This window comes from Bos indicus, chromosome 15, assembly GCF_029378745.1.
Source record: "Bos indicus isolate NIAB-ARS_2022 breed Sahiwal x Tharparkar chromosome 15, NIAB-ARS_B.indTharparkar_mat_pri_1.0, whole genome shotgun sequence".
Taxonomy (NCBI): Eukaryota; Metazoa; Chordata; class Mammalia; order Artiodactyla; family Bovidae; genus Bos; species Bos indicus.
In genome coordinates this window covers 31,811,486-31,831,125 of record NC_091774.1, presented here as the reverse complement: position 1 = coordinate 31,831,125, position 19,640 = coordinate 31,811,486, and the positions used below count along the sequence as shown (strand labels likewise).

General features: G+C 49.4%; 1 protein-coding gene across 3 annotated transcripts in view; it reads right to left on the bottom strand.

Annotated features, from left to right (window-relative positions):
- GRIK4 (glutamate ionotropic receptor kainate type subunit 4) overlaps positions 1 to 19,640 on the bottom strand; it is a 500,430-nt gene that overhangs the window by 161,486 nt on the left and 319,304 nt on the right. For all 3 annotated transcript variants that reach the window (XM_070803553.1, XM_070803555.1, XM_070803554.1), the window contains 2 exons: positions 12,195 to 12,292; positions 7,446 to 7,611 (listed from right to left, as the gene is read on the bottom strand). In XM_070803553.1, the coding sequence (XP_070659654.1) occupies positions 7,446 to 7,611; positions 12,195 to 12,292 (264 nt within the window). The remainder of the gene's footprint in view (positions 1 to 7,445; positions 7,612 to 12,194; positions 12,293 to 19,640) is intronic.

Below are 19,640 nucleotides of genomic sequence, written 5' to 3'. Positions count from 1 at the left end.
TCTCACTCGGACAAAGGTCTAAGCACCTGATCAAAAGGACAAGGAGATCAGGGAGGCCACAGAACTGGAGCTGCTGGAGTCTTGGCCAGCTCCTTGGCTCAAGGAAAGATTTGTCCTCAGGACACGCTCTAGGGGAGCAGCTGGAGGTATGAGCAGGGGAGGGGTGGTGGGGGTGAACTCCCCACTGGGCCTGGAATGCAGCAGGGAGAACCTTTGGAGTTCGACTGGGAGAGAGGCCAAATGCCCTGGGATCCTTCAGATGGGCAATGAAACTCAGTGGGACGAGACGGAAGCCTGGGGAGTGACAGTACAATTACACACAGCATGGAGCAGCCTGGAAAAGGCAGCCCAGGGACCCTGCGTGCCTTGAAAGCTGGCAGGTGCACTGAGCTCCCAGGGAAAGAGGTCCCCTAGGTGTCAGGAAAATGGGGACCCTGCTCCCAGCAACGCCCACGTGCCCCACCCCCACGGCCCCTTGGGGGTGCTCTGCTGCCCTTTAAGCAAGAAGCAGCATCTCATCCAACCCTGTTTGCCGGGAGGCAGGGGAGAAGGGTCCCTGGGAGGTCCGCCACCTCCCCCAGGATCTCCTAGGAGTCCCTCCTCTTCCCAGGCTGCACAGAGCTTAAAGTAGCAAGAGCACAAAGTCAGCTGCTGCGAATCCCAGCTCCCGCACCACCAGGTTAGCTGGTGGGGGCCACTCCCTCTGCCCCCTGCCCCTCTGTGTACCCATCCATGACATACGGGTAATGACTACCTTATGGGGGAGTCAAATGAGCAGATCAGTGACTGTCACCCAGAAGGCACCCCACCAAGCTGGTTTTCATCCACCCCTCCCCCACCCCTTCACATCCTAACTCTCCTTCACCCCATCCCCTCCCCACCAAAACCTTCTCTCCACTCTCCAGCTCCCACCCTCCCCTTCTCTCTTCTTCCAACTCGTTCAGGATTTATTATCCAATTCGCAGGATACAGCCCTTGGTTATAAACCATAAGAAACATTTGATAGCATATGCTTATGCATATATGCATATATTACAACAGATAACATGTAGTCTAATTATTTCACAGCGTTGGGTAGGGATCCTATTTCAAACTCTGCAGCTCAGCCTCAGTGTGAGGCAAGGTGCACGGTTCTTGCTGGTGGACTGAGCAGAGACTGTGAGAGGGATAGACTCCCTCCTAAGAAGTCAAGGGAGAAGCAGTGCCAGGTGGGAGCAGACACCATGTCACTTGAGGAGCCACTGAAGGAAGGGGTGCCTGGCCTGAGGAAGAGGGGAGGGGCTGTCACAAGACAGACTTGCTGTGGATTTATAGTCAAGGACTATGCCCAGGAACAGTGAATGGATGGAACTCGCAGGGGCCGTACTTAGCTCAGTGTAAGGAAGAACTCTGTTGGAGCTCTCTAAAGAGGCAGTGGCCTACATTGTGAGGGAGTGAGTTCCCCATGGCTGGAGGTAATCAAGGAAAGACTGAAGCCCCATTTTAGGATGGTTGTAGAGGAAATTAAATCAGTGGTTGGAAAGCTGAACTACAAAGATGTTGGTGTCTTTCTAGCCCAGAGATTCTTTATGAATTAGAAAAGGATCCTTTTTTTTTTTTTTAATTCTAGGAAGTGGGAAACATCTGCAGAAGAGGAAGGGTGGTTTAGTTACATTAAGCACGTCATGAGTTTTTCAGTGCAGTCTGGCATTTTCCAATTGTTGTTTACCTTACCTCTACCTGTTTAATGGAACCAAGTGTGTTAGTCACTCAGTCCTGCCCGACTCTTTGCAATTGCATGGACTGTAGCCTGCCAGGCTCCTCTGTCCATGGGATTCTCCAGGCAAGAATACTGGAGTGGGTAGCCACGCCCTCCTCCAGGGGATCTTCCCAACCCAGGGATGGAACCTGGGTCTCCTGCACTGCAAGCAAATTCTTTACCATTTGTGCCACTAGGAACCCCTTAATGGAACTAAGGTATTTGTCAAAGGCAGCTGTCACCAGAGGGGTTCAAAGCTGCTTTCTCCCCAGCTTCCCCTCCATCTCCACCCTGACCCCCCTATCTTGCTGGACCCTTAGCCCAGCAGCGGGTCTAGCTGCCAAGTCCAAGGCTGAGAGGGGGCCTGGGGAACCTATTAGTATCGCTCAGGATGTGATGGGATGGATCGATGTGAAAGCCAGCAGGCTGGCTATTCCAGGAAGGGGGGAGGCTGGCTTCTGGGACTGGGAGGTGGGGCAGGAGATGGATGGACAGGTTGAGAAAGGCACAGCAGGGGTTGGACGGGCTGCAGGACAAGGACACAGAGACCTGAGTGATGGGTCTGCCGGGGACACAGAGGATGCTTGTATCCAAAAACAGGAATAAGTAATCATTTCCCTCTCCACTGGCTGATTCCCTGGGCTTCAGGCTTTGATCCTGGAAAACGGTAACACTCCCAGCTGGAGAATGCGTTAGTTGCTCAGTTGTGTCTGACTCTTTGCGACTCCATGAACTGTAGCCCATCAGGCTTCTCTGTCCATAGGATTTTCTCCAGGCAAGAATACTGGAGTTGGTAGCCATTCCCTTCTGGTGAATCCAGAGGATCTTCCCGACCCAGGGATCAAACCTGGGTCTCCTGCATTGCAGGCAGATTCTTTACAAGTTGAGCCACCAGGGAAGCCCATTCACACTTTCACTTTAAGCTTCTGCGGGCGGCAGCTGACGTAACACCGACTAGAGGGTGGTGGTGAGGATGCAGTGAGTTGGTGAACTCTGCCCGGAGCACCTAAACCCAGTACTGGTCCATTCCCCTCCCCTGACAGGGGCAGGTGCTTCGGCTGTGCTGGCTTCACGCCCTGTTTTTCCAGGGAGCAGATTCTGATGGAGTGAGAGGGATGAGGGTCCGAGGTGTCGCAAGAGGGGCAGGGGCACGGAACAAGTTCAAATGCTTGAACAGTGGGCTTATTTTACCCACTTTTCAGTTTTGTCCCATCCCACGCCTAGACCTGGCCCCAAGAAAAGACAGAAAGGGCCAGACCGTGGGGGTCAGAGGAGGAGACAGAGAGGGGATAGAGGGGCAGGTGGAGGCTTCTCGCTCCCAGGAGGACCGTCTGCTGCCCTGCTTGGCCATCCAGGCTGCCCCCTTCTCTGACAGCAAGCATGGACATGGGAAAAACCTCACCCGGGGACTCCCCTCGACTTCTCCAGGGTGTTTGTTTGATAGGGTTAGTTCTTTGTTGTTTTGTTGCTGTTGTTGTTTTTTAATTTTCTTGGCTGCACCACATGGCATGTGGGGTCTTAGTTCTCCCGTCAAGGATTGAACCCCGAGACTCCTGCAGAGTCTTAGCCACTGGACCCCCAGGGAAGTCCTTGTTTGTTTATTAATTGCTGGGGCCCAGCAGGCATCCCTGAGCTGAGACCTGCTTTTGTTGTTTCCTAAGCTTCTTCACATACTGTGGATTTATCCCCCACAATGGTCCAGGAAGCAGGTATCATCATTATTCCTGGGGAGAGACCAAACAGGTCAGCCCAGGTGGCTCAGTAGTAAAGAATCCACCTGCAATGCAGGAGCCACAGGAGACAAGGGTTGGATCCCTGGGTTGGGAAGATCCCCTGGAGCAGGAAATGGCAAGCTACTCCAGTACTCTTGCCTGGAGAATCCCATGGACAGAGGAGCCTGGCGGGTTACAGTCCAGGGGGTCGCAAAGAGTCAGATATGACTGAGAATGAATACACCACACATAGAGACCAAACACTGGAACAGGAGAGATGCAGGGCAGATCTCAGAACTCACAGGCCAAGCAAGGTCCAAACCCAGGTTTCTGATTCCAGGTTACAGAGGCGGTACACAAGTGGAAGAGGGTGTAGGGGCACAGAGCTTGTAGCCACGCACAAGAAAGTCATTAAAATACCCAGGAACGCTAAAGCAAGCATGAAACACAAACAAAAAGATGATTGAACTATGTATAGCAATACCAGGAAAATACACAGCATATTATGCTTGTGACCATGAAGAGTCAATTCAGAACATTCATTGGAAAGACTGATGCTGAGGCTGAACCAATGATGCAAAAAGCCGATTCATTGGAAAAGACCCTGACTCTGGGAAAGACTGAGGGCAGGAGAAGAGGGCAACAGAGGACGAGATGATTGGATGGCATCACCGACTCAACAGACATGAGTTTGAGCAAATTCCGGGAGACAGTGAAGGACAGGGAAACCCAGTGTGCTACAGTCTCTGGGATCACAAAGAGTCGGACATGACTTAGCAACTGAACTGAACTGAATGAAGAGTCTCTGGGTCCAGCCTGAGAGTCTCAAAAGGTAACTCTATGGCAGGGCTGGGTGATCTCACCAAAGGGGCCTCAGGGACCCTGGTAGGGAACGCCAACTTTCGTTGAAAGTCTCCTAACAGCAAATTCCCCCAGCCCTGTGGGGTTGACTGGGACAGCCACCCCCGGGCTCCTCACCTTGCCTCCCCGAAGCTCACTAGCACTAGGTACTCACAGATGTTCTGATTTTTTTTTTTTCCCATTAAAGAAAAATAATGCCATCCACAATACAACTGTACTTGGTCCAAAACCTGCTTATTAAAAATCTACTTTGGGGAAGAAGGAGCGTAAGCGGCGTGATTCCCCAGAGAATGATCTCTGTTATGCCTAATTTTGATGCTAGGAAAATAGAATTAGTTCCTAATTTTGTTCCTAATTCTACTTGCAGCATCTCTCGGCCCTGCATTAATAAGGGAGATGGAAGAGTGTCTCCTCCCAAGCTCTGAGCTGCGTTTCCCTTCAGTCCCTCATTTCTTCATTCTTTGATTAGATTTTTAATCCTCTTTGCCCTTGAACTTCTGCTCTGCCCCACTTTCCTTCTGCCTCTGGTAGGTGGGGCCAGTCACTCAGCAGCCTCCAGAGATGAGTTCTTCTCCTCGGAGCAGAGGCGGCAGTGTGTGGTTGATGAGTCCTGCCTGGGCTGTGGGCCGGCCTTGCCAGCACCTGAGCAGACAGACTCATCCTCTCCAGGATTACTGTCTGTGCTTAGCCATCTTGCACCCACTCAAGGGAGGAAGGGGCTACACTGTTCCAGAGAGATCTCTGCCCTGCCCAGGACACTGTGCCTGCCCTGCAGAGCCCACCCTGAGCCCTCCTGAGCCTGGTGCAGCCCAGAAGGGTGGGAGGGGCCAGAGAGGAGGAAGCCCCAGCTCAGATTTGTCATGTACCAGCTGTGTGACCTTAAGTCAAATCACTTAGCAGCTCCCAGACTCTTCGCTCAGCTCGGAATGACTGAGAAAGAGGGAGGTAAAGTGGGGAAACATAAGTGAAAGTGCTTTGCAATCTGCAAGGAACTGTTTGAATGTCAGAGAATGTCAATTCCAATGGAAAAAGCCCTGGGCTAGGAGGCAACCATATCTAGCATAGTGCTCGGCACACGGCAGGTGCTTAAACAACATCTGAGCAACTCACGTCCCAAAACCCAGGAAGAGCTGAAGCAGAGGAAACAGGGCTCAGCTTTAAAGCAAGAGGGACGGTAGCTAGACACAAGAAAGAACTTCCTGTCAGGTTGCTGAGACACTGTAACCCAGCACAGACAAGGGCTGCAGAGCAACCTTTGCCTGGCCTTATTTACAGCCTGTCCTGTCCTCCAGCATCCCCACTGGATGCACGGTGTGAGCCAGTGCAGTCCTGCCTGAGTGGACTGGTGGCAGAAATTTCCTGGGAAGAATCTCTGATTCTGTTAAACCTTTCAGTGATGTAAAGATGCCACGCAAGGAAGGCTACCTGGTGGAACGCAATGTATCCCAACTGTGTTCCATCGAACACTAGCATCCTGTGTGGGCTTTTAGATCAGCATCCTTTTGGGGGCATATGATCAAACCTATTTGGAAGATGCTGAGGTAAATAGTTGTTTTGGCCACAGGACAACTCAGAGTGCCCATGGTAATGTGTGCTGAAATTCTCCATGAGGGAGAGATAGAATGAAGTGTTATCTAAACATTTCTCTCTCTTTTGGGGGCTACAAAATGCTTTGTCCACAAAACCTTATCATCTAAAGCAATGCTATCCAATAGAACTTTTTGTGAGGATGGAAATGTTCTCTAACTGCACTGTTCATATGAGGTTTTTGAGCACTTGAAGCATGGCTAGAGAGACTAAGAAACTGGACTTTAAATTGTATTGAATTTTAAAATGGGACATTCCAACATTTCCAAAATCACCGGGTTGTTGAATAATTAAATAAAGCATAAAAAAAAATGCATAGGGACTTCCCTGGTGGTCTAGTGGCTAAGAACTCAGCTTCCAATGCAGGGGATGCAAGTTTGATCCCAAGTTGGGAAACTAAGATCTTACAAGCTGCGGGGCAACTAAGCCAGTGGCGCAAGTACTGAGCCTGCCCACCATGACTAGAGAGAAGCCCATGAACCACATCTAGATAGCCTACATGCCACCAAGACCCGCCACAGCCAAATAAAATAAAAAATATATATTTGAAAAGTATGCATAGTTGGGAATCAGTTACTTTGCTTCTTGGGTAGCCCAGAGCAAGTACTCATTTTGTATTAAATAAATGAATGAATGTACAAGTGGAGGCAGTGAGGTGCAAAGGTCCCATAAGAAACGAGTCTGGCCCTTGGCAGGGAGGGGGCTTTTGTTTTCAGATGCTGTGGGCATTCCAGGTTGGAGGAAGGGCTTACCACACTGAGCGGGTCTGAGAAGCCATAGAGGCCCGAACAGGGATGGGATACCTTTGCCCGTGCAGCCCACCCAGACCAGCATGGTAAAACGTGCACAGGACACAGATGCGGGGCTTGCACTCTGGGCCGCGGTGGGAGCCAGTGGCCAGCACCTGCCTGACTGCCTGTGGGTGCACAGCTGTCACAGGGAGCACACAGATGCAGATTTGCTGGAACGTGCTGGCTTAAATTAGCTAAATCTCATAAACACTAAATTTATGTCGCAAATTGAGAGTCAGAGAAAACACATTTCTAAAACCTGCATTTGTAAGGAAAAAAAAAAAATCTTTACCAGGAATTGACCTTGAACCTTGTTCCATCAGCCAAACCCGCTCTCCAAGGAAAGAAGCTCTTCAACCCATCAAATACAAATGCATCCAATTTTATATTCCACCCCCCACCCCCTCTCTTTGTGGCTCTTTAACAATGAGGCTGAAAATGTGGGAATTGCATTTGCAGATGCAGAAAGTCTTGGCGGTTGGCCAGTCTCCCTGTAAAAGTGCTTGTCGATGTTCGACCCACGCTCAGGGAGTTTCTGACAAAGGGGGCCCCTGGACTGCCCTCTCTTTCACATATACACACACACACAAACAGCCAAGGACACCTGGGAAGGCCCGAATCTTCTGGTTATCATCTCTAAGATCAGAAAGAGCCCTCCCCTGCGGGGTGTGGTCTGCAGCCAGGGAGGGGCAAACCACTCCGGTTGACACAGACAGGACCTGACTGTCTGGGTGCAGGCAGCCTGGGGAAACTTACATTCTGCTTTGGCACAGATGAGGCAGGCGGTGGTGCAGTTGAAGAAGTTCAGGACCCCAGCTACAGCCACGCTGATGTCGGTGTTGCTGGGGTGGAGGTTCAGGGTTGTGAATCTCTGGAACTGGAACTTGATAAACTCCTCTGGGGCCACTTTGAAATGAGGGACCTGGGAGGAGGAGCAAAAAAAACGGGCAGCGGGGAAGATTGGAGAACAAGTGAGAGAGAAAGAAAAGAGGGACGGGTGAGATAAAGCTGCAGAGGGTGGATTCTTCCATGAGCGACCTTTGCCTGGTCGGAGATGGGGCTTGTGGGGGTCAGGGCACCCACACTATAGGAGGAAGATGAGATGGCATCTCTGGCAAAGCTCAGGACCCAGGATGGGAAAACGTGCAGCCAGAGACCTGGATAAATGGACTGTGGACCTTGGAACGGAGTTCTGAGGCCTCGAGAAGGCAAAACAATAGGTCTTTATTTTCAGCTGCCCACTGCTAGGCAGAGAGACAAAGGGCTCTTGAAGGCATAATCCTTATATTATTTGTAGTTAATGAATCAGAGCTGAGATGGCAAAAAGAGAAAAATATTGCCCTAGGGACTAACCAACTGGCCCCCTCAACCCAGCCTAGCCAACAGATATATAAACCAGCTCCGGACAAAATTTCTATGTGAAAGCCTGGCATGTGTTCCTCTGAAGACACATATGAGGATGGGAAGCGCTGCACGCTGGGAAACCGACTAGAGAGCCTCCGAATGGAGCCAGGTAAATAAATACCTGCTTTGGCTTCATTAGGACAGTGTCAGGTTCCCTCTGCGTCTATTACTGACATTTCCGGGAGGCACTGCCCCTGCCTTCTGCCTCTGTTCTCCCAGAAATAGATATTAACAGGCTGTGATGGCTGCTTTATTGGCGGCTTAGGCTATTGGGTAGGTAATAGGAAAGTTAAAATGTAATAAGCTGCCATCCTCCTTGATTGCATTCTGTCACCCTGGTACCCAGAGCCAGAAGAGCTAAAGGCTGTCCATGTCTCTACCAGAGACGGGGCTGAAACCTCATCCCTCATGCTCACTTAGGGTGCCCAATGTAAGGGTTAGGTTACTATGAGCGCGCATTTGAACTAACTAACTCACTTTCAAGTGAGCAAGACTGAGGATAGATGGCAAGAACTCCCTGATAGTGAATTGGTTGGTTCCTAGACTGGTTTATTCAGGCACGATTGCAGAAACTGTCTCTGTCTGGGCTGGCCCAGAGTCTGGGATGATGTTGACATGGTCTCTGGAAAATTCTGCTAACTTATCCTTTTAAGCTTCTGGAAGAAGTCAGAGACCAGAGTTCCCCTGAGACTGGGATGAGGGGAGGGTCAAGATTTAGCAGAAAGTAGGGAGAAAATTCCTGAATTCAACTAGGATTAACCCTTTAACCATAGAGAGAGGGCAACCAATATTTTCCAGCAGAGACTGAAAAGCATAGCCCTGGGGAGAGAGCCTAATGAGTAATGACAGAAGGTGCTGAAAAGTGACACTGACCTGGGGGGTGTCATAAGGGGTCTTTCTTCCCACCGATACTTAGCAACCCTACAGTCTGTCTTGAATCACAAACGAACCGTGAATGGAAAAAAGTTCACAGAGGGGTAAGCTGGAGGCCAGGGCTGGGCAGGGTAGCCAGGCTGGCTAGCTCACACATTTGAGGATCTCTGCCCAAGGCCCTCCCTGTGTGGCCATCCAGCCTACCGGGTTCCATAAGCAGCTAACTTACCCCCCATAGAAGCACCTTTAGAGATTCCCATGGATCTATGGATCCCAGAGATGAAGCAGGAAAAGACTCAGGAAAGTGAAGGCTCAGGAGAAAGAGTTTTCGAGTTTGGGTTTGCATCCAGGTTCTGCTGTGTGATTTGGGGCAAACTGCTTACCCTCTCTAGGCTTCATTCACATGGAGAAACAACAGGTATTTCTTGAGCTTTGGGAGGATAAAATGAGACCCTGTGTGTGAAGCACGTACTAGATGAGTGCCTAACATGTGGGATAAAGGCAATGTCTTTTCTCTTTCCCTTTCCCCTTTCTTCCCAAATCTAGGAACTCCTGGACAAGCTCTTGGGGCTGTATGTACAGGGGGCGAGGGCTGAGGGGTGTCCCTAGGAAGGGGCTGGTGGGGAAGTCTCCCACAGTCCAGCATCTTAAATGCTGCCGTGGAAGCAGCCAGACACTCTGATGGGTCCAGGTGGGGATGGCCAGGCCAGACCTGCTGATTGTCTCTCTAGGACAAAAATCAATCGGTAATTGATCTGCAATTACAAATGCATCCTAGGACATCAGCATGGAGGTGTGGATCAGGGAAAGAGGTGAGCAGCATGGAGGGGAAGGGCAGTGAGGCAGAAAGCTGCCAGCTGCAGGACCTGCAGAGACGTTAGCAGCATTTAAGGGGATGAACTCCTTGGTGAAGACTCCATTTCTTTTTCCTGAAGCTGAGGGGAATCAGTGTAAGGCAGTTCAGCCTCATAAAATATTAAAAGAAATGCATAATCTGAATGGAAAGGAAAGGCTGCTCTGAAAGGAACATGACCAGACAGATGAGGGGTAACTGTCTGGTGGTTTCCTGGGCAGCACAGCCTGTCTGGCTGGTCAATGGCACGGGGTCCCTGGCAGCAGGATGGGAAGATGGGTGCAACTCGGGGTCTCCGCCTCCGGCCTGAAATGCCAAGCGGGGTTAAAGCATGTGATCGCCGAGATAAAATAACCACTGAACCCCAAGAGGAGGCCATTCTGGAGTGGAGACTTGTTGGGGGGTGACTGCAGGGGACAGAGATGAAAGTGCTGGGGAGGAGGGAGAGGGGAGAAAAAGAGAGAGAGAGAGAAGACAAGAGACAATGGGTAGCTTGGCAACCTCACTTGGTGAAGATCACAGCAAGCGGGAAGTAACAGCCTGCCATAGATGTGAGCTGTTACTTGGAGCCAGCGAGAAAGATTTAAGTTAAACATCAGGTCCAGCTCACGGGGGCTGAAGGCTGTGAGATGCTGGAAGGGACTGCGGTGCGACAGCAGCTCTTTTTTTGGCCTGGGCTGGCGCAGGAGTCATCTTTCAGGATGGCTGGGAGTAGGGATGGGGAGTAGTCAGCACAAACCTTATCTCTGGTATGAAGCTCAGGGGTTCCACCTACAGGGAGTGGTAAGGAAGACCCATTGCAGGATTGGGGCTGGGACCACAGGGCATTCTACTGTGCTGGTAACAATTCTTAGAGTGGGCTCAAAACACAGAGAAGATTCAATATTCTTCTCAAAGCCTTGGGGACTCACCAAGCCCTCTGATCGTAAGAGAAGTGCAGACGGGAAGGAAGTGGCTTCCAGAGAGCCTCCTGGGGTGGGCAGAGGCCAATCTGCTGCTCTACTGCCCCTGTGAGAGCAACTCACAAAGCAGGAGCCCCGTCCTGCTGTAAGAACTGGACTCTCCCAAGGCTAAAGCTTCTGGAAGTCTGAGCCTCCAGGCTCCTATGACAGGTGCAAGACTGACCCTTCCATTCCCCAGTCCCTCTGCTCTGCCACCTCCCCAGCTTCTGACCATCAAGCTCCATCTGTCCCCAAAAGACCTATCTAGAAGTCCACTCGGAGGCTACGGTGTCACTTTGCCACCATCTCCCAGGAATATATCTGAAGAGGAAGGACTGATTGATTCCCAGATGGACTAGGAAAGCTTCCAGCAGTAGAATCGCTGAAAGTTCCAGTTTGTTTTCTCCTTTGGGAAAAGGAGGGAGAGAGTTGTTGGAACAGGGAGCAAGCCCTCTCTCAGAAACTTGTGCCCAAGCATCTTCTTTTTCTCTCTTTTACATTATTTTACCCATTAAGATTTTAATATAGGTGTAAATAATTCTCGTTTAAAAAGTTTCCATTTTCTTTTTTAGAATAAAGATTTAGTGCGCAAATACAGTCCAAAGCTTCGCCCTGTCATTTCCCTAAGAATCGAGCATTTTTATCTCCTGGGGAACAAGAACTAGAGGGAATGGATACAGCACTTTGGAGAAATAAACACTGGAACTGCTGAATGAAGAAGAAAGCAAAATAAAATCTCTTTTTCTAGAGAACTTATGAAATAGAAGTAAGTTTTCAAACTTCATTTCAGCACTAAAATGTAGCAAGCGGAACTGTTGGTCACTCCATCGTGTTTGACTCTTTGTGACTCATGGACTATATAGCCTGCCAGGCTCCTCTGTCCATGGGATTCTACAGGCAAGAATACTGGAGTGGGTTGCCAAGCCCTTCTCCAGGGGATTTACCCAAGCCAGGGATCACACCCGGATCTCCTGCATCGCAGGCAACTTCTTTACCATCTGAGCCACCACGGAAGCCACCATTTGTAGCAAGGCCTGGCCGCAGAGGCATTCCTCCCCAGAATCCCAATATCTAAACAGATATTCTGGAGCATTCCTGTGGGGCTCAGACTTTAGCCCTCTCAGCCTCCCCTGGACCACCCTCCCCAGCCTTTCCCTCTCCTCTCATCCACCAAGGGACCGCCTCTGCTCTGCCCCCTACAGGGCCCCAAGACTAGGAGGAGCTCAGCTTGAATGCCTTGTTATGAAACTTTTCCTCTGAGTCCCCTCCATCCAAACAAACTAAAAAAAGTAAGTGCCTACCAAGGCCCACTTCTTTTCCTTGTATGGTTGTTATTAGTGACACCTCCCGCCCTTATGAGTCCAGGATCTCTCTGGGCTCGAGGCACAGGCTGCCAGCCCACAGAGAGGGCCCCCACCCTGGCCCAGCACTCACCTCCTTCTCCCCACAGATGTTGCTGATGATGGAGCTGGAAGCTGGGCTGGAGGATGGTCCCAGGACAGCAACCACGCCCTTGGGGAGAATCTGACACACTGCAGCCGGCAGCAGGACAGAGCGTGGGGAGCAGGAAAGGAAACAAGGCGCTCATCAGGCGGGGCATGGGCTTCAGCCTCGAGTCCTCTGATCTTCCCCTGATGGCCCCTCACCTCCCACCCACCCGCATCCTGGTCCCCTCTCCCATCCTTCCAAACCCAGCGACTCTCCTCCCCCGGACCACTGGGCTCCAGGACATTTTTATTAGAGTTTATGGATGGTATTAAATGAGGAAATGACCTAGGTTATTTCAACATATGGCCTCCGCCAACAGGATGTATAAATTGTCTGGGCTGTCACCGAAGGACGGAAGTGCATGGTGGAGACCTGCACACCGCTCCCCCGCCCTCCCCTGGCCTGGCCTGCAGGACGGGTGCCGGGAGCCCGGACACGGCTGCTGCAGGGGCCAAGGGCTCAGTTCACAGAACAGCCAGCTGGTGCACAATCTATTACTCCCCACCTCCCTGAAAGAGTCTAGAGAGGAGGAAAGGCAGACGAGCGGAGAGATGAAAGACAGAGAGGATGCTGCAGGCAGAGAGGAGAAAGCGGCTCAGTGAAGGTTAAGGGGAGCAGGAGAGAGAGCAGAAGAAAAAGAGAGGGTGGCAGAGAGGAGCCCCATCTTTCAATGCCACTCGCCTTTCGCCCGGCCTGGAGCCTACCCCAACCCTCCCGCCACCTTCCCTGAACCCAACAGGTGCTTTCCTTACCAACCAGCACGTTCTATGACCTTGTACCTCTCCCAGGGGAGATGCCCTTCACTCCTCTACTCTGGATGCTCACTCACTTACATGTCAAGGAGCATCTCAAATGCTACTTCCAAAAAAAAAAAAAAAAAAATGCTACTTCCTCCTTACCCCTTCCTACCTCTTTTAAGTAGAATTCATCCTCCCCGGGGCTCCGAGGCCCGTGGATTGTCCCCTGGTTCTAAGACACTTGTAAATGGGTCAATTTCAGTTTGCTGTTTAGATATGTTACTCTTCTCACTAGATTTCAAACCCCTTTAAGGCAGAGCTGAACCGTATTTATCTCTCAATCCCCATTTGACGTTTCCCTGTCTCCAGCATGATGCTTTTTCTAGGGGCCCAGTTCAAGTTTGTTGAATGAATGACTGGGTGGATGAGGCATGTGGTCAGAAGAGAAGAGAATATAAGATTTTAAAATGCTATAGATTGAGAAAGGAAGTGAGGGAAAAAGGAGGAAACAGATGGAGAGAGAACGCAGGACAATTCTCAAGACACACACCGTGATATGAGAACCAAAGAGCTGGCCCTCAGATTATGCCCCATGATTCCCAGCTGAACTGTAAGACGTCCTGCCCTACAAAACTCAAAGCCTGACTCTGGACACATTTTTCTCCTACTCAACATCAAGAGTCAGGGCAGGGACATCCCTGGTGGTCCAGTGAAGAAGAATCCACCTGCCAGTGCAGGGGACACAGGTTCGATCTCTGGTCCAGGAAGATCCCAGATTCCCTGGGGTAACTAGGCCCATGAACCACACCAACTGAGCCCATGCTACAAGAGAAGCCACCAGAATGAGAAGCTCGCACACCACAACTGGAAATTAGCCCTCGCTTGTCATGACTAGAGAAAGCCTATGCATAGAGAGGAAAGCTCAGTGCAGCCAAAAATAAATAAACAAAAATTTAAAAAGCGTCGCAGCACACTGAGGTTAAGGAATCGGCCCAAGGATCCTCGTGGAGTCAACTGCAAAGCCACACCTGCAACCTGGATGCTCTCTGTCCTAAAGCAGAGTCCTAACCACTGGCCCACACAGCCAAGTCCTAGATCTCATGGGGCACGGGCGGTGGGTAGAGCACCAGGGCTCAAATCCTGGTGCCGTGGTTTATCACACAAACAAGAGATCCGTGGGGGTCTTCTCTCAGCCCCAGGCACAGGCAGGGGTCCAATCAACACAACATCACAGATCTCAGCTGACGGATAGGCTGCGGGCAGTGGGTGCCTGAGGAGGGCTCATCAGTACTGTCAGAACCATCCCCGGAGACGGAGTAGCTGTGGGCACGCTTTACCATTGTTTTTTTTAAGCATTTATTTTATTTTATTCAAGTGCACCAGGTCTTAGCTGCAGCACGTGGGATCTTCGATCTTCATTGCAGCATGCAGGATCTTTAGTTGTGGCATGTGGCACTCCTGGTTCCCTGACGAGGGATGGAACCCAGGCCCCCTGCATTAGGAGCGTGGAGTCTCAGCCACTGGACCACCAGGGAAGTCCAGGGCAAGATTTACCTTTGGAGAACGCTCATCAAAGTTCAAGCTACTTCCACGGAAGTTAGAGCACGTGATCTCAGCCAATTCAACTCTTACTGCCAGCAAGGGGCTCTGAGTTCACTGGCCATCAAATTCCAGCAGCCCCAGGGATGAAGCTCAGTTCCTGACTTTAACAATAAGGAAACAGCATCTGAGGGATGTTAAGCGACACCCATAAAGTCACACACCTGATAAAGGTCAGAGTCAGCGTTGGAATTCAAGTCTGCTATGACTGTCCCGCTTGCTCGCAGCCACCTTCCGTGTCTGCCCTCCTCCTTGCAGCCACTTCGTCCATCTCTGCTCAACTCCTTGCAGTCCAGGTCCCCGCCCCTCGTCATTCTGCTCTACCTGCTTCCCCACGGTCACCAAGGACCTATGAGCAGTTCTTATCTTTCTTTTGCAGCATTTGACGCGAACGATTCCATTTGTACATTTGAATTTCATGATACCTTCTGGTCCTGATTCTCATCTGCTTTTCTGAAAGGTCTTTCTCACTTCCTTGGCCAACGCCTCTTCCCTCTGCTACCCACTACATTAGAGTTTGTCCATGTCTCACTCTCCCTGGGCAATCTCATCCTTCCCTGTGGCCTCCACTCATCTCTGCCCAGGCGATCCTACACTCTGACAGATGTCCTGGGTTTAAAACAAGTTCCAGCCACCTGCTGGGTGTTGCCACAGGGACTTCCCTCTGGTGTCCTGCAGTAAGCATGGACAGAGTGAGGCAGAGAGAGAGAAAGCACAGTCCTTAAGAGCACGGGCTCTGATGCAAGCCTATCTCAGTATGAGTCTTGGCTGGATCACTTGCTGACTAGCTGTGAGACCTTGAGCAAGACCTTGACCAAACTCCCTGAGCCTTCTTCCTCATCTATAGAACTGAGATGCTAAGAGCACCTCTCCTGTAGGGATGTTGTGAGCATTAAGGTGAATTAATACATATGAAGTATTTAGAGTGGTATTCTTGCTGGGAAAATCCCAGGGACAGAGGAGTCTGGTGGACTACAGTCCATGAGGTCGCACAGAGCTGGACATGACCGAGCACACACACACACTTAGAGTGGAACTGATATGCCACAGGACTCTTACGATTACTCCCAGTTCATCATATCTGTTATATACTTTTCATATATAATCTGACTTGATCACCACGCTTCCAGGAAGATTCATTAGTATCCCCACTTTACAGATGGGGAAACTGAGGCTTAGAAAACTTAAGTAGCTTGATCAGGCTCACACAGGTCATATGTGATAGCGTCAGGCTTGACTTTAAAGCTCCATCTGGGTTTCCCTGGTGACTCAGGTGGGAAATAATTTTCTTGCAATGCAGGAGGCCCAGGTTCCATCCGTGGGTCGGGAAGATTCCCCTGGAGAAAAAAATGGCAACCCACTCTAGCATTCTTACTTGGAGAATTCCATGGACAGAGGAGCCTGGCAGGCTATATAGTCTGTGGGGTCGCAGAGTCGGACATGACTGAGTGAGTAACACTTTCACTTTGGGCATCAAAGCCCAAACTCCTGACCACTTCGTTTTACCATCCCCTCACCTCCCCCACCTTAGCTCCTGAAGTTCAAACCGTGGTCTCTTTGACTTTTCCTTGCCTTCTCCCACTGAACCTACTCACGAGCCCCACCAGCCAGCAGCCAGGTCCTGACCATTTGACCGGCTCGTCCCCCTCCACCCTCTCCTTTTCACTGCCGCCATCAGTTCCATCAGCCCCTTTACTACCTGCCTCCTCCAGGCTTTCTCCGGATTCTTCATATCCAATCCGTTCTCCACACTGAGGCCAATTATAACCCTGAACGTGTGTCTGTGTGCCCCTGCAGACCAGAAAGCTTGCCTTATTCATCTCTGCGCCCTCCAAACAGAGCAGGGCGGGCCTCAAGAGTTATGTGCTCAATAAACAGCCACTGAACCACACTGAAGCCCACTCAACTCTTACCACAGAAAACGGGAAATAAATGAAATGTCCCATCATAAGGAAATAGTTATCTAAAGTGTGGGTCATATACCCAAGTGGAATATTACTTAGGCATTTACAATGCTTATGAACAGTTTATAATAGTATTAAAAATATTTATGTAATAATATTAAAAGAAAGAACCAGGATATAAAATTATATGTGTATCTATTTGAAGGTTACAAGTAAGCAAATACAGAAAATAGGCAGGCACCGAGGAGTGATTGGAAGAAGAGGTTATTAAAGCCCATATTTATTAAGTGCTAATTATGGCCCATTCTAAGCACTTTATATGAATTGACTTACTTAATTCTGGAAACAACTTGATGAGAGTTGTTTCACCTTCATTTTACAGATAAGAAAACAGAAAAGTTAAAGGGCAGAGTCAGGATTCAAACCCCCAACCCCTGACTCCAGGGTCGGTTCCTTAACCACCATACCACACCACCTCCCTCGGCCATGAGTGATTAACCGAGATCACAGTAGAGATTGCCTTGACCAGGGGAACACTAAATGATGCTCTTTTTTCCTTCTCTCTACTTTCTAATATAAATGGGCATGTATTCCTTTCATAACACATCGTTATAAAAAATAAAATTTCATTATCAAAAAATGTCTTCCGATGAACAAGTAAAATCCAGATGGGTCTGATCTCCTCAAGATATGACCCTTCTAGCCCCTTCTCCCATCACGTCTCCTCTCATTTCACACAAGCTCACCTGGTTCACACTCTGTAATTTCTTACCTGAGCCTCTTCCAAGCTGTTCTCTCTAACTAGACCAGCAGTCTTAACCCTGCTGCCTGAGATCTATGGGCAGAAGTCAGTGGTCTGTGAACATTTGGCGGAAGAAAAATGGCATTATTTTCTCTAACCCCTAACTGAAATTTAGCATCCCCTTCAATCTGGAATAGAGGCCATAAACCACAGTATATTAACAGTAACTGTGACTCTGTCATTGATAGACATCACAAGTGTTTTCAGATCATATTATAGTATTGCAGAGATCTTGAAATACCATTCATATTCATAATTACTCCAAAATTACACTAGTAGTTAGACTTGATCCTAGGTCTGGTTATTGAGTACATTAATGAAGAAATATGTATATTTATATATCACTATCAAAATATTTTAACTGTATGTCTGTCACAGAGAGTGGAGCTCAAAAGCATGGGTCACATTCCAGGTCATGTCAGAGACCCTGGGATGGCTGCCAAGTGTGGGTTCCTGGCTTCGCACAGGAGAGAGTCCAAGAGCAAGCCACAGTGAAGTGAAAGTTTTACTCACAGAGGAAACACACTCCACAGGCAGAGTGCGGGCCATCTCGGCAGGCAAGAGAGGCTCCAGGGTAAGGGGTGGTCAGTTTTTATTGGGGTGGGTAATTTCATAGGCTAATGAGTGGGAGGATCCCCAGCTATTTGGGGGATGCATAGGTAGTCAGTCTCATCTGAGTCTGCAGCCCTATTGACTCCTTTGTCCAGGCTCCTTTGTCCATGGGATTTTCCTGACAAACATACTGGAGTGGGTTGCCATTTCTTTTTCCAGGGTTTCTTCCTGCCCCAGGGATGGAACTTACACCTCCTACATCTCCTGCATAGCCATTGAGGAAGACCGATTTGGGGGAAGGGATGGGATTAGGGAAGGGGTGGGGATTTTCGGAAACTGGACCACTGCCCACGTTTTGACCTTTTGTAGTCGTCCTTGGAACCATCATGGTGCCTGGGGTGTGTAAATTAGCTTCCGAATGTTACAATAAGCATATACTGAGGCTCAAGGTCAAGTGGTCCTCTGCCATCTTAGATCTAGTTCATTCTAATCAGTTTATGTAGTGTCCTCGGGCTATGTCATTCTTTTAAAGGTGCCCTGCCCCTTTCCTGTCTCCCTCCTCATCCTATCTATGCAATTCCATTCATTTAAAAACACTTTTCTGAGAAGGAGTACTTTAGCACCCATAAATTACCATGGTTTATGTCTTCTCTTGCCCTTCTGTCTGGAAAACTCCTACTGATCCTCCAGTGCCCAGCTCTGTTCTTGCCCATTGGCAAGAAAGCACTGCTCCCTCTTGAAATTCACATCCCACTGTGGTTCTGAGTCAGCTCTATGCTGGAAAGATCAATTTCCCTGTTCTCTGAATTCCTGGCTTGCTTCTGCCCCAAGCTAGGTCTCGCCAGGTCTCAATACAGAGAAAAGTGAAAGTGAAGTCGCTCAGTCGTGTCTGACTCTTTGCGATCCCATGGACTGTAGCCCACCAGGCTCCTCCATCCATGGAATTTTCCAGGCAAGAGTACTGGAGTGGGTTGCCATTTCCTTCTCCAGGGGATCTTCCTGACCCAGGGATCAAACCCAGGTCTCCCGCATTGCAGGCAAACGCTTTTACTGTCTGAGCCACCAGGTAAACCCCAATACGAAGAAGCTTCTCCTAAAAAAAATTCTTAGAGAAAGTCACAATCCTTTATTCTCAATTTCAAAATCCCAAAATCTCTTACAGTGGATGGTATCATCAAATTCATTTAGTGGCAAAATCTGATCTAAATAGATAGATGTGAAGATATTTATAATATGTGACTATCTGAATATAAGTATGCATTTGATTTTGAGAGTAGGGTTCAGCCCCAAGCCCCATCGGAAATGCTATTTAATGTATAGTATAAGCAGGACATGACCTTTCTAGTATCTGAAAAGTTCTGAAATCTAAACACATCTGGTCTCAAGGGTTTGGGGACCTGTGCCTTTGAGTGTCCATCTCCCATTTCCCACTGCATCTGAAACTCCTTGAAGGTAGGGGTCAAAAGTCCTGGCAAAAAGGAATTACTCAATAGATGCTTGCTCAACTGAATTGAAATGATCCAAAATGCAAAGAGTCGGACACAACTGAGCAACTGAAATGAACTGAACTGAACTGAAAATGAGTGCAATGAAAGTGAGTTATCATCTTCCCAGCAGCTGGGGCCTGGGGAATTCCTGGGACCTGGGAATTGTTCTTTCATTCCCTATGAAGGATGCCTGCTTGGTAGAAATGAAAATTAGTTATAAAGGACCTCAGCTCTAAAACTTCCTGAACCCCAGTGCTGCAGGCCCCGGTCATCCCGTGAGGATCTCTGAGCAGTCTGTGGGATGGAGGGGA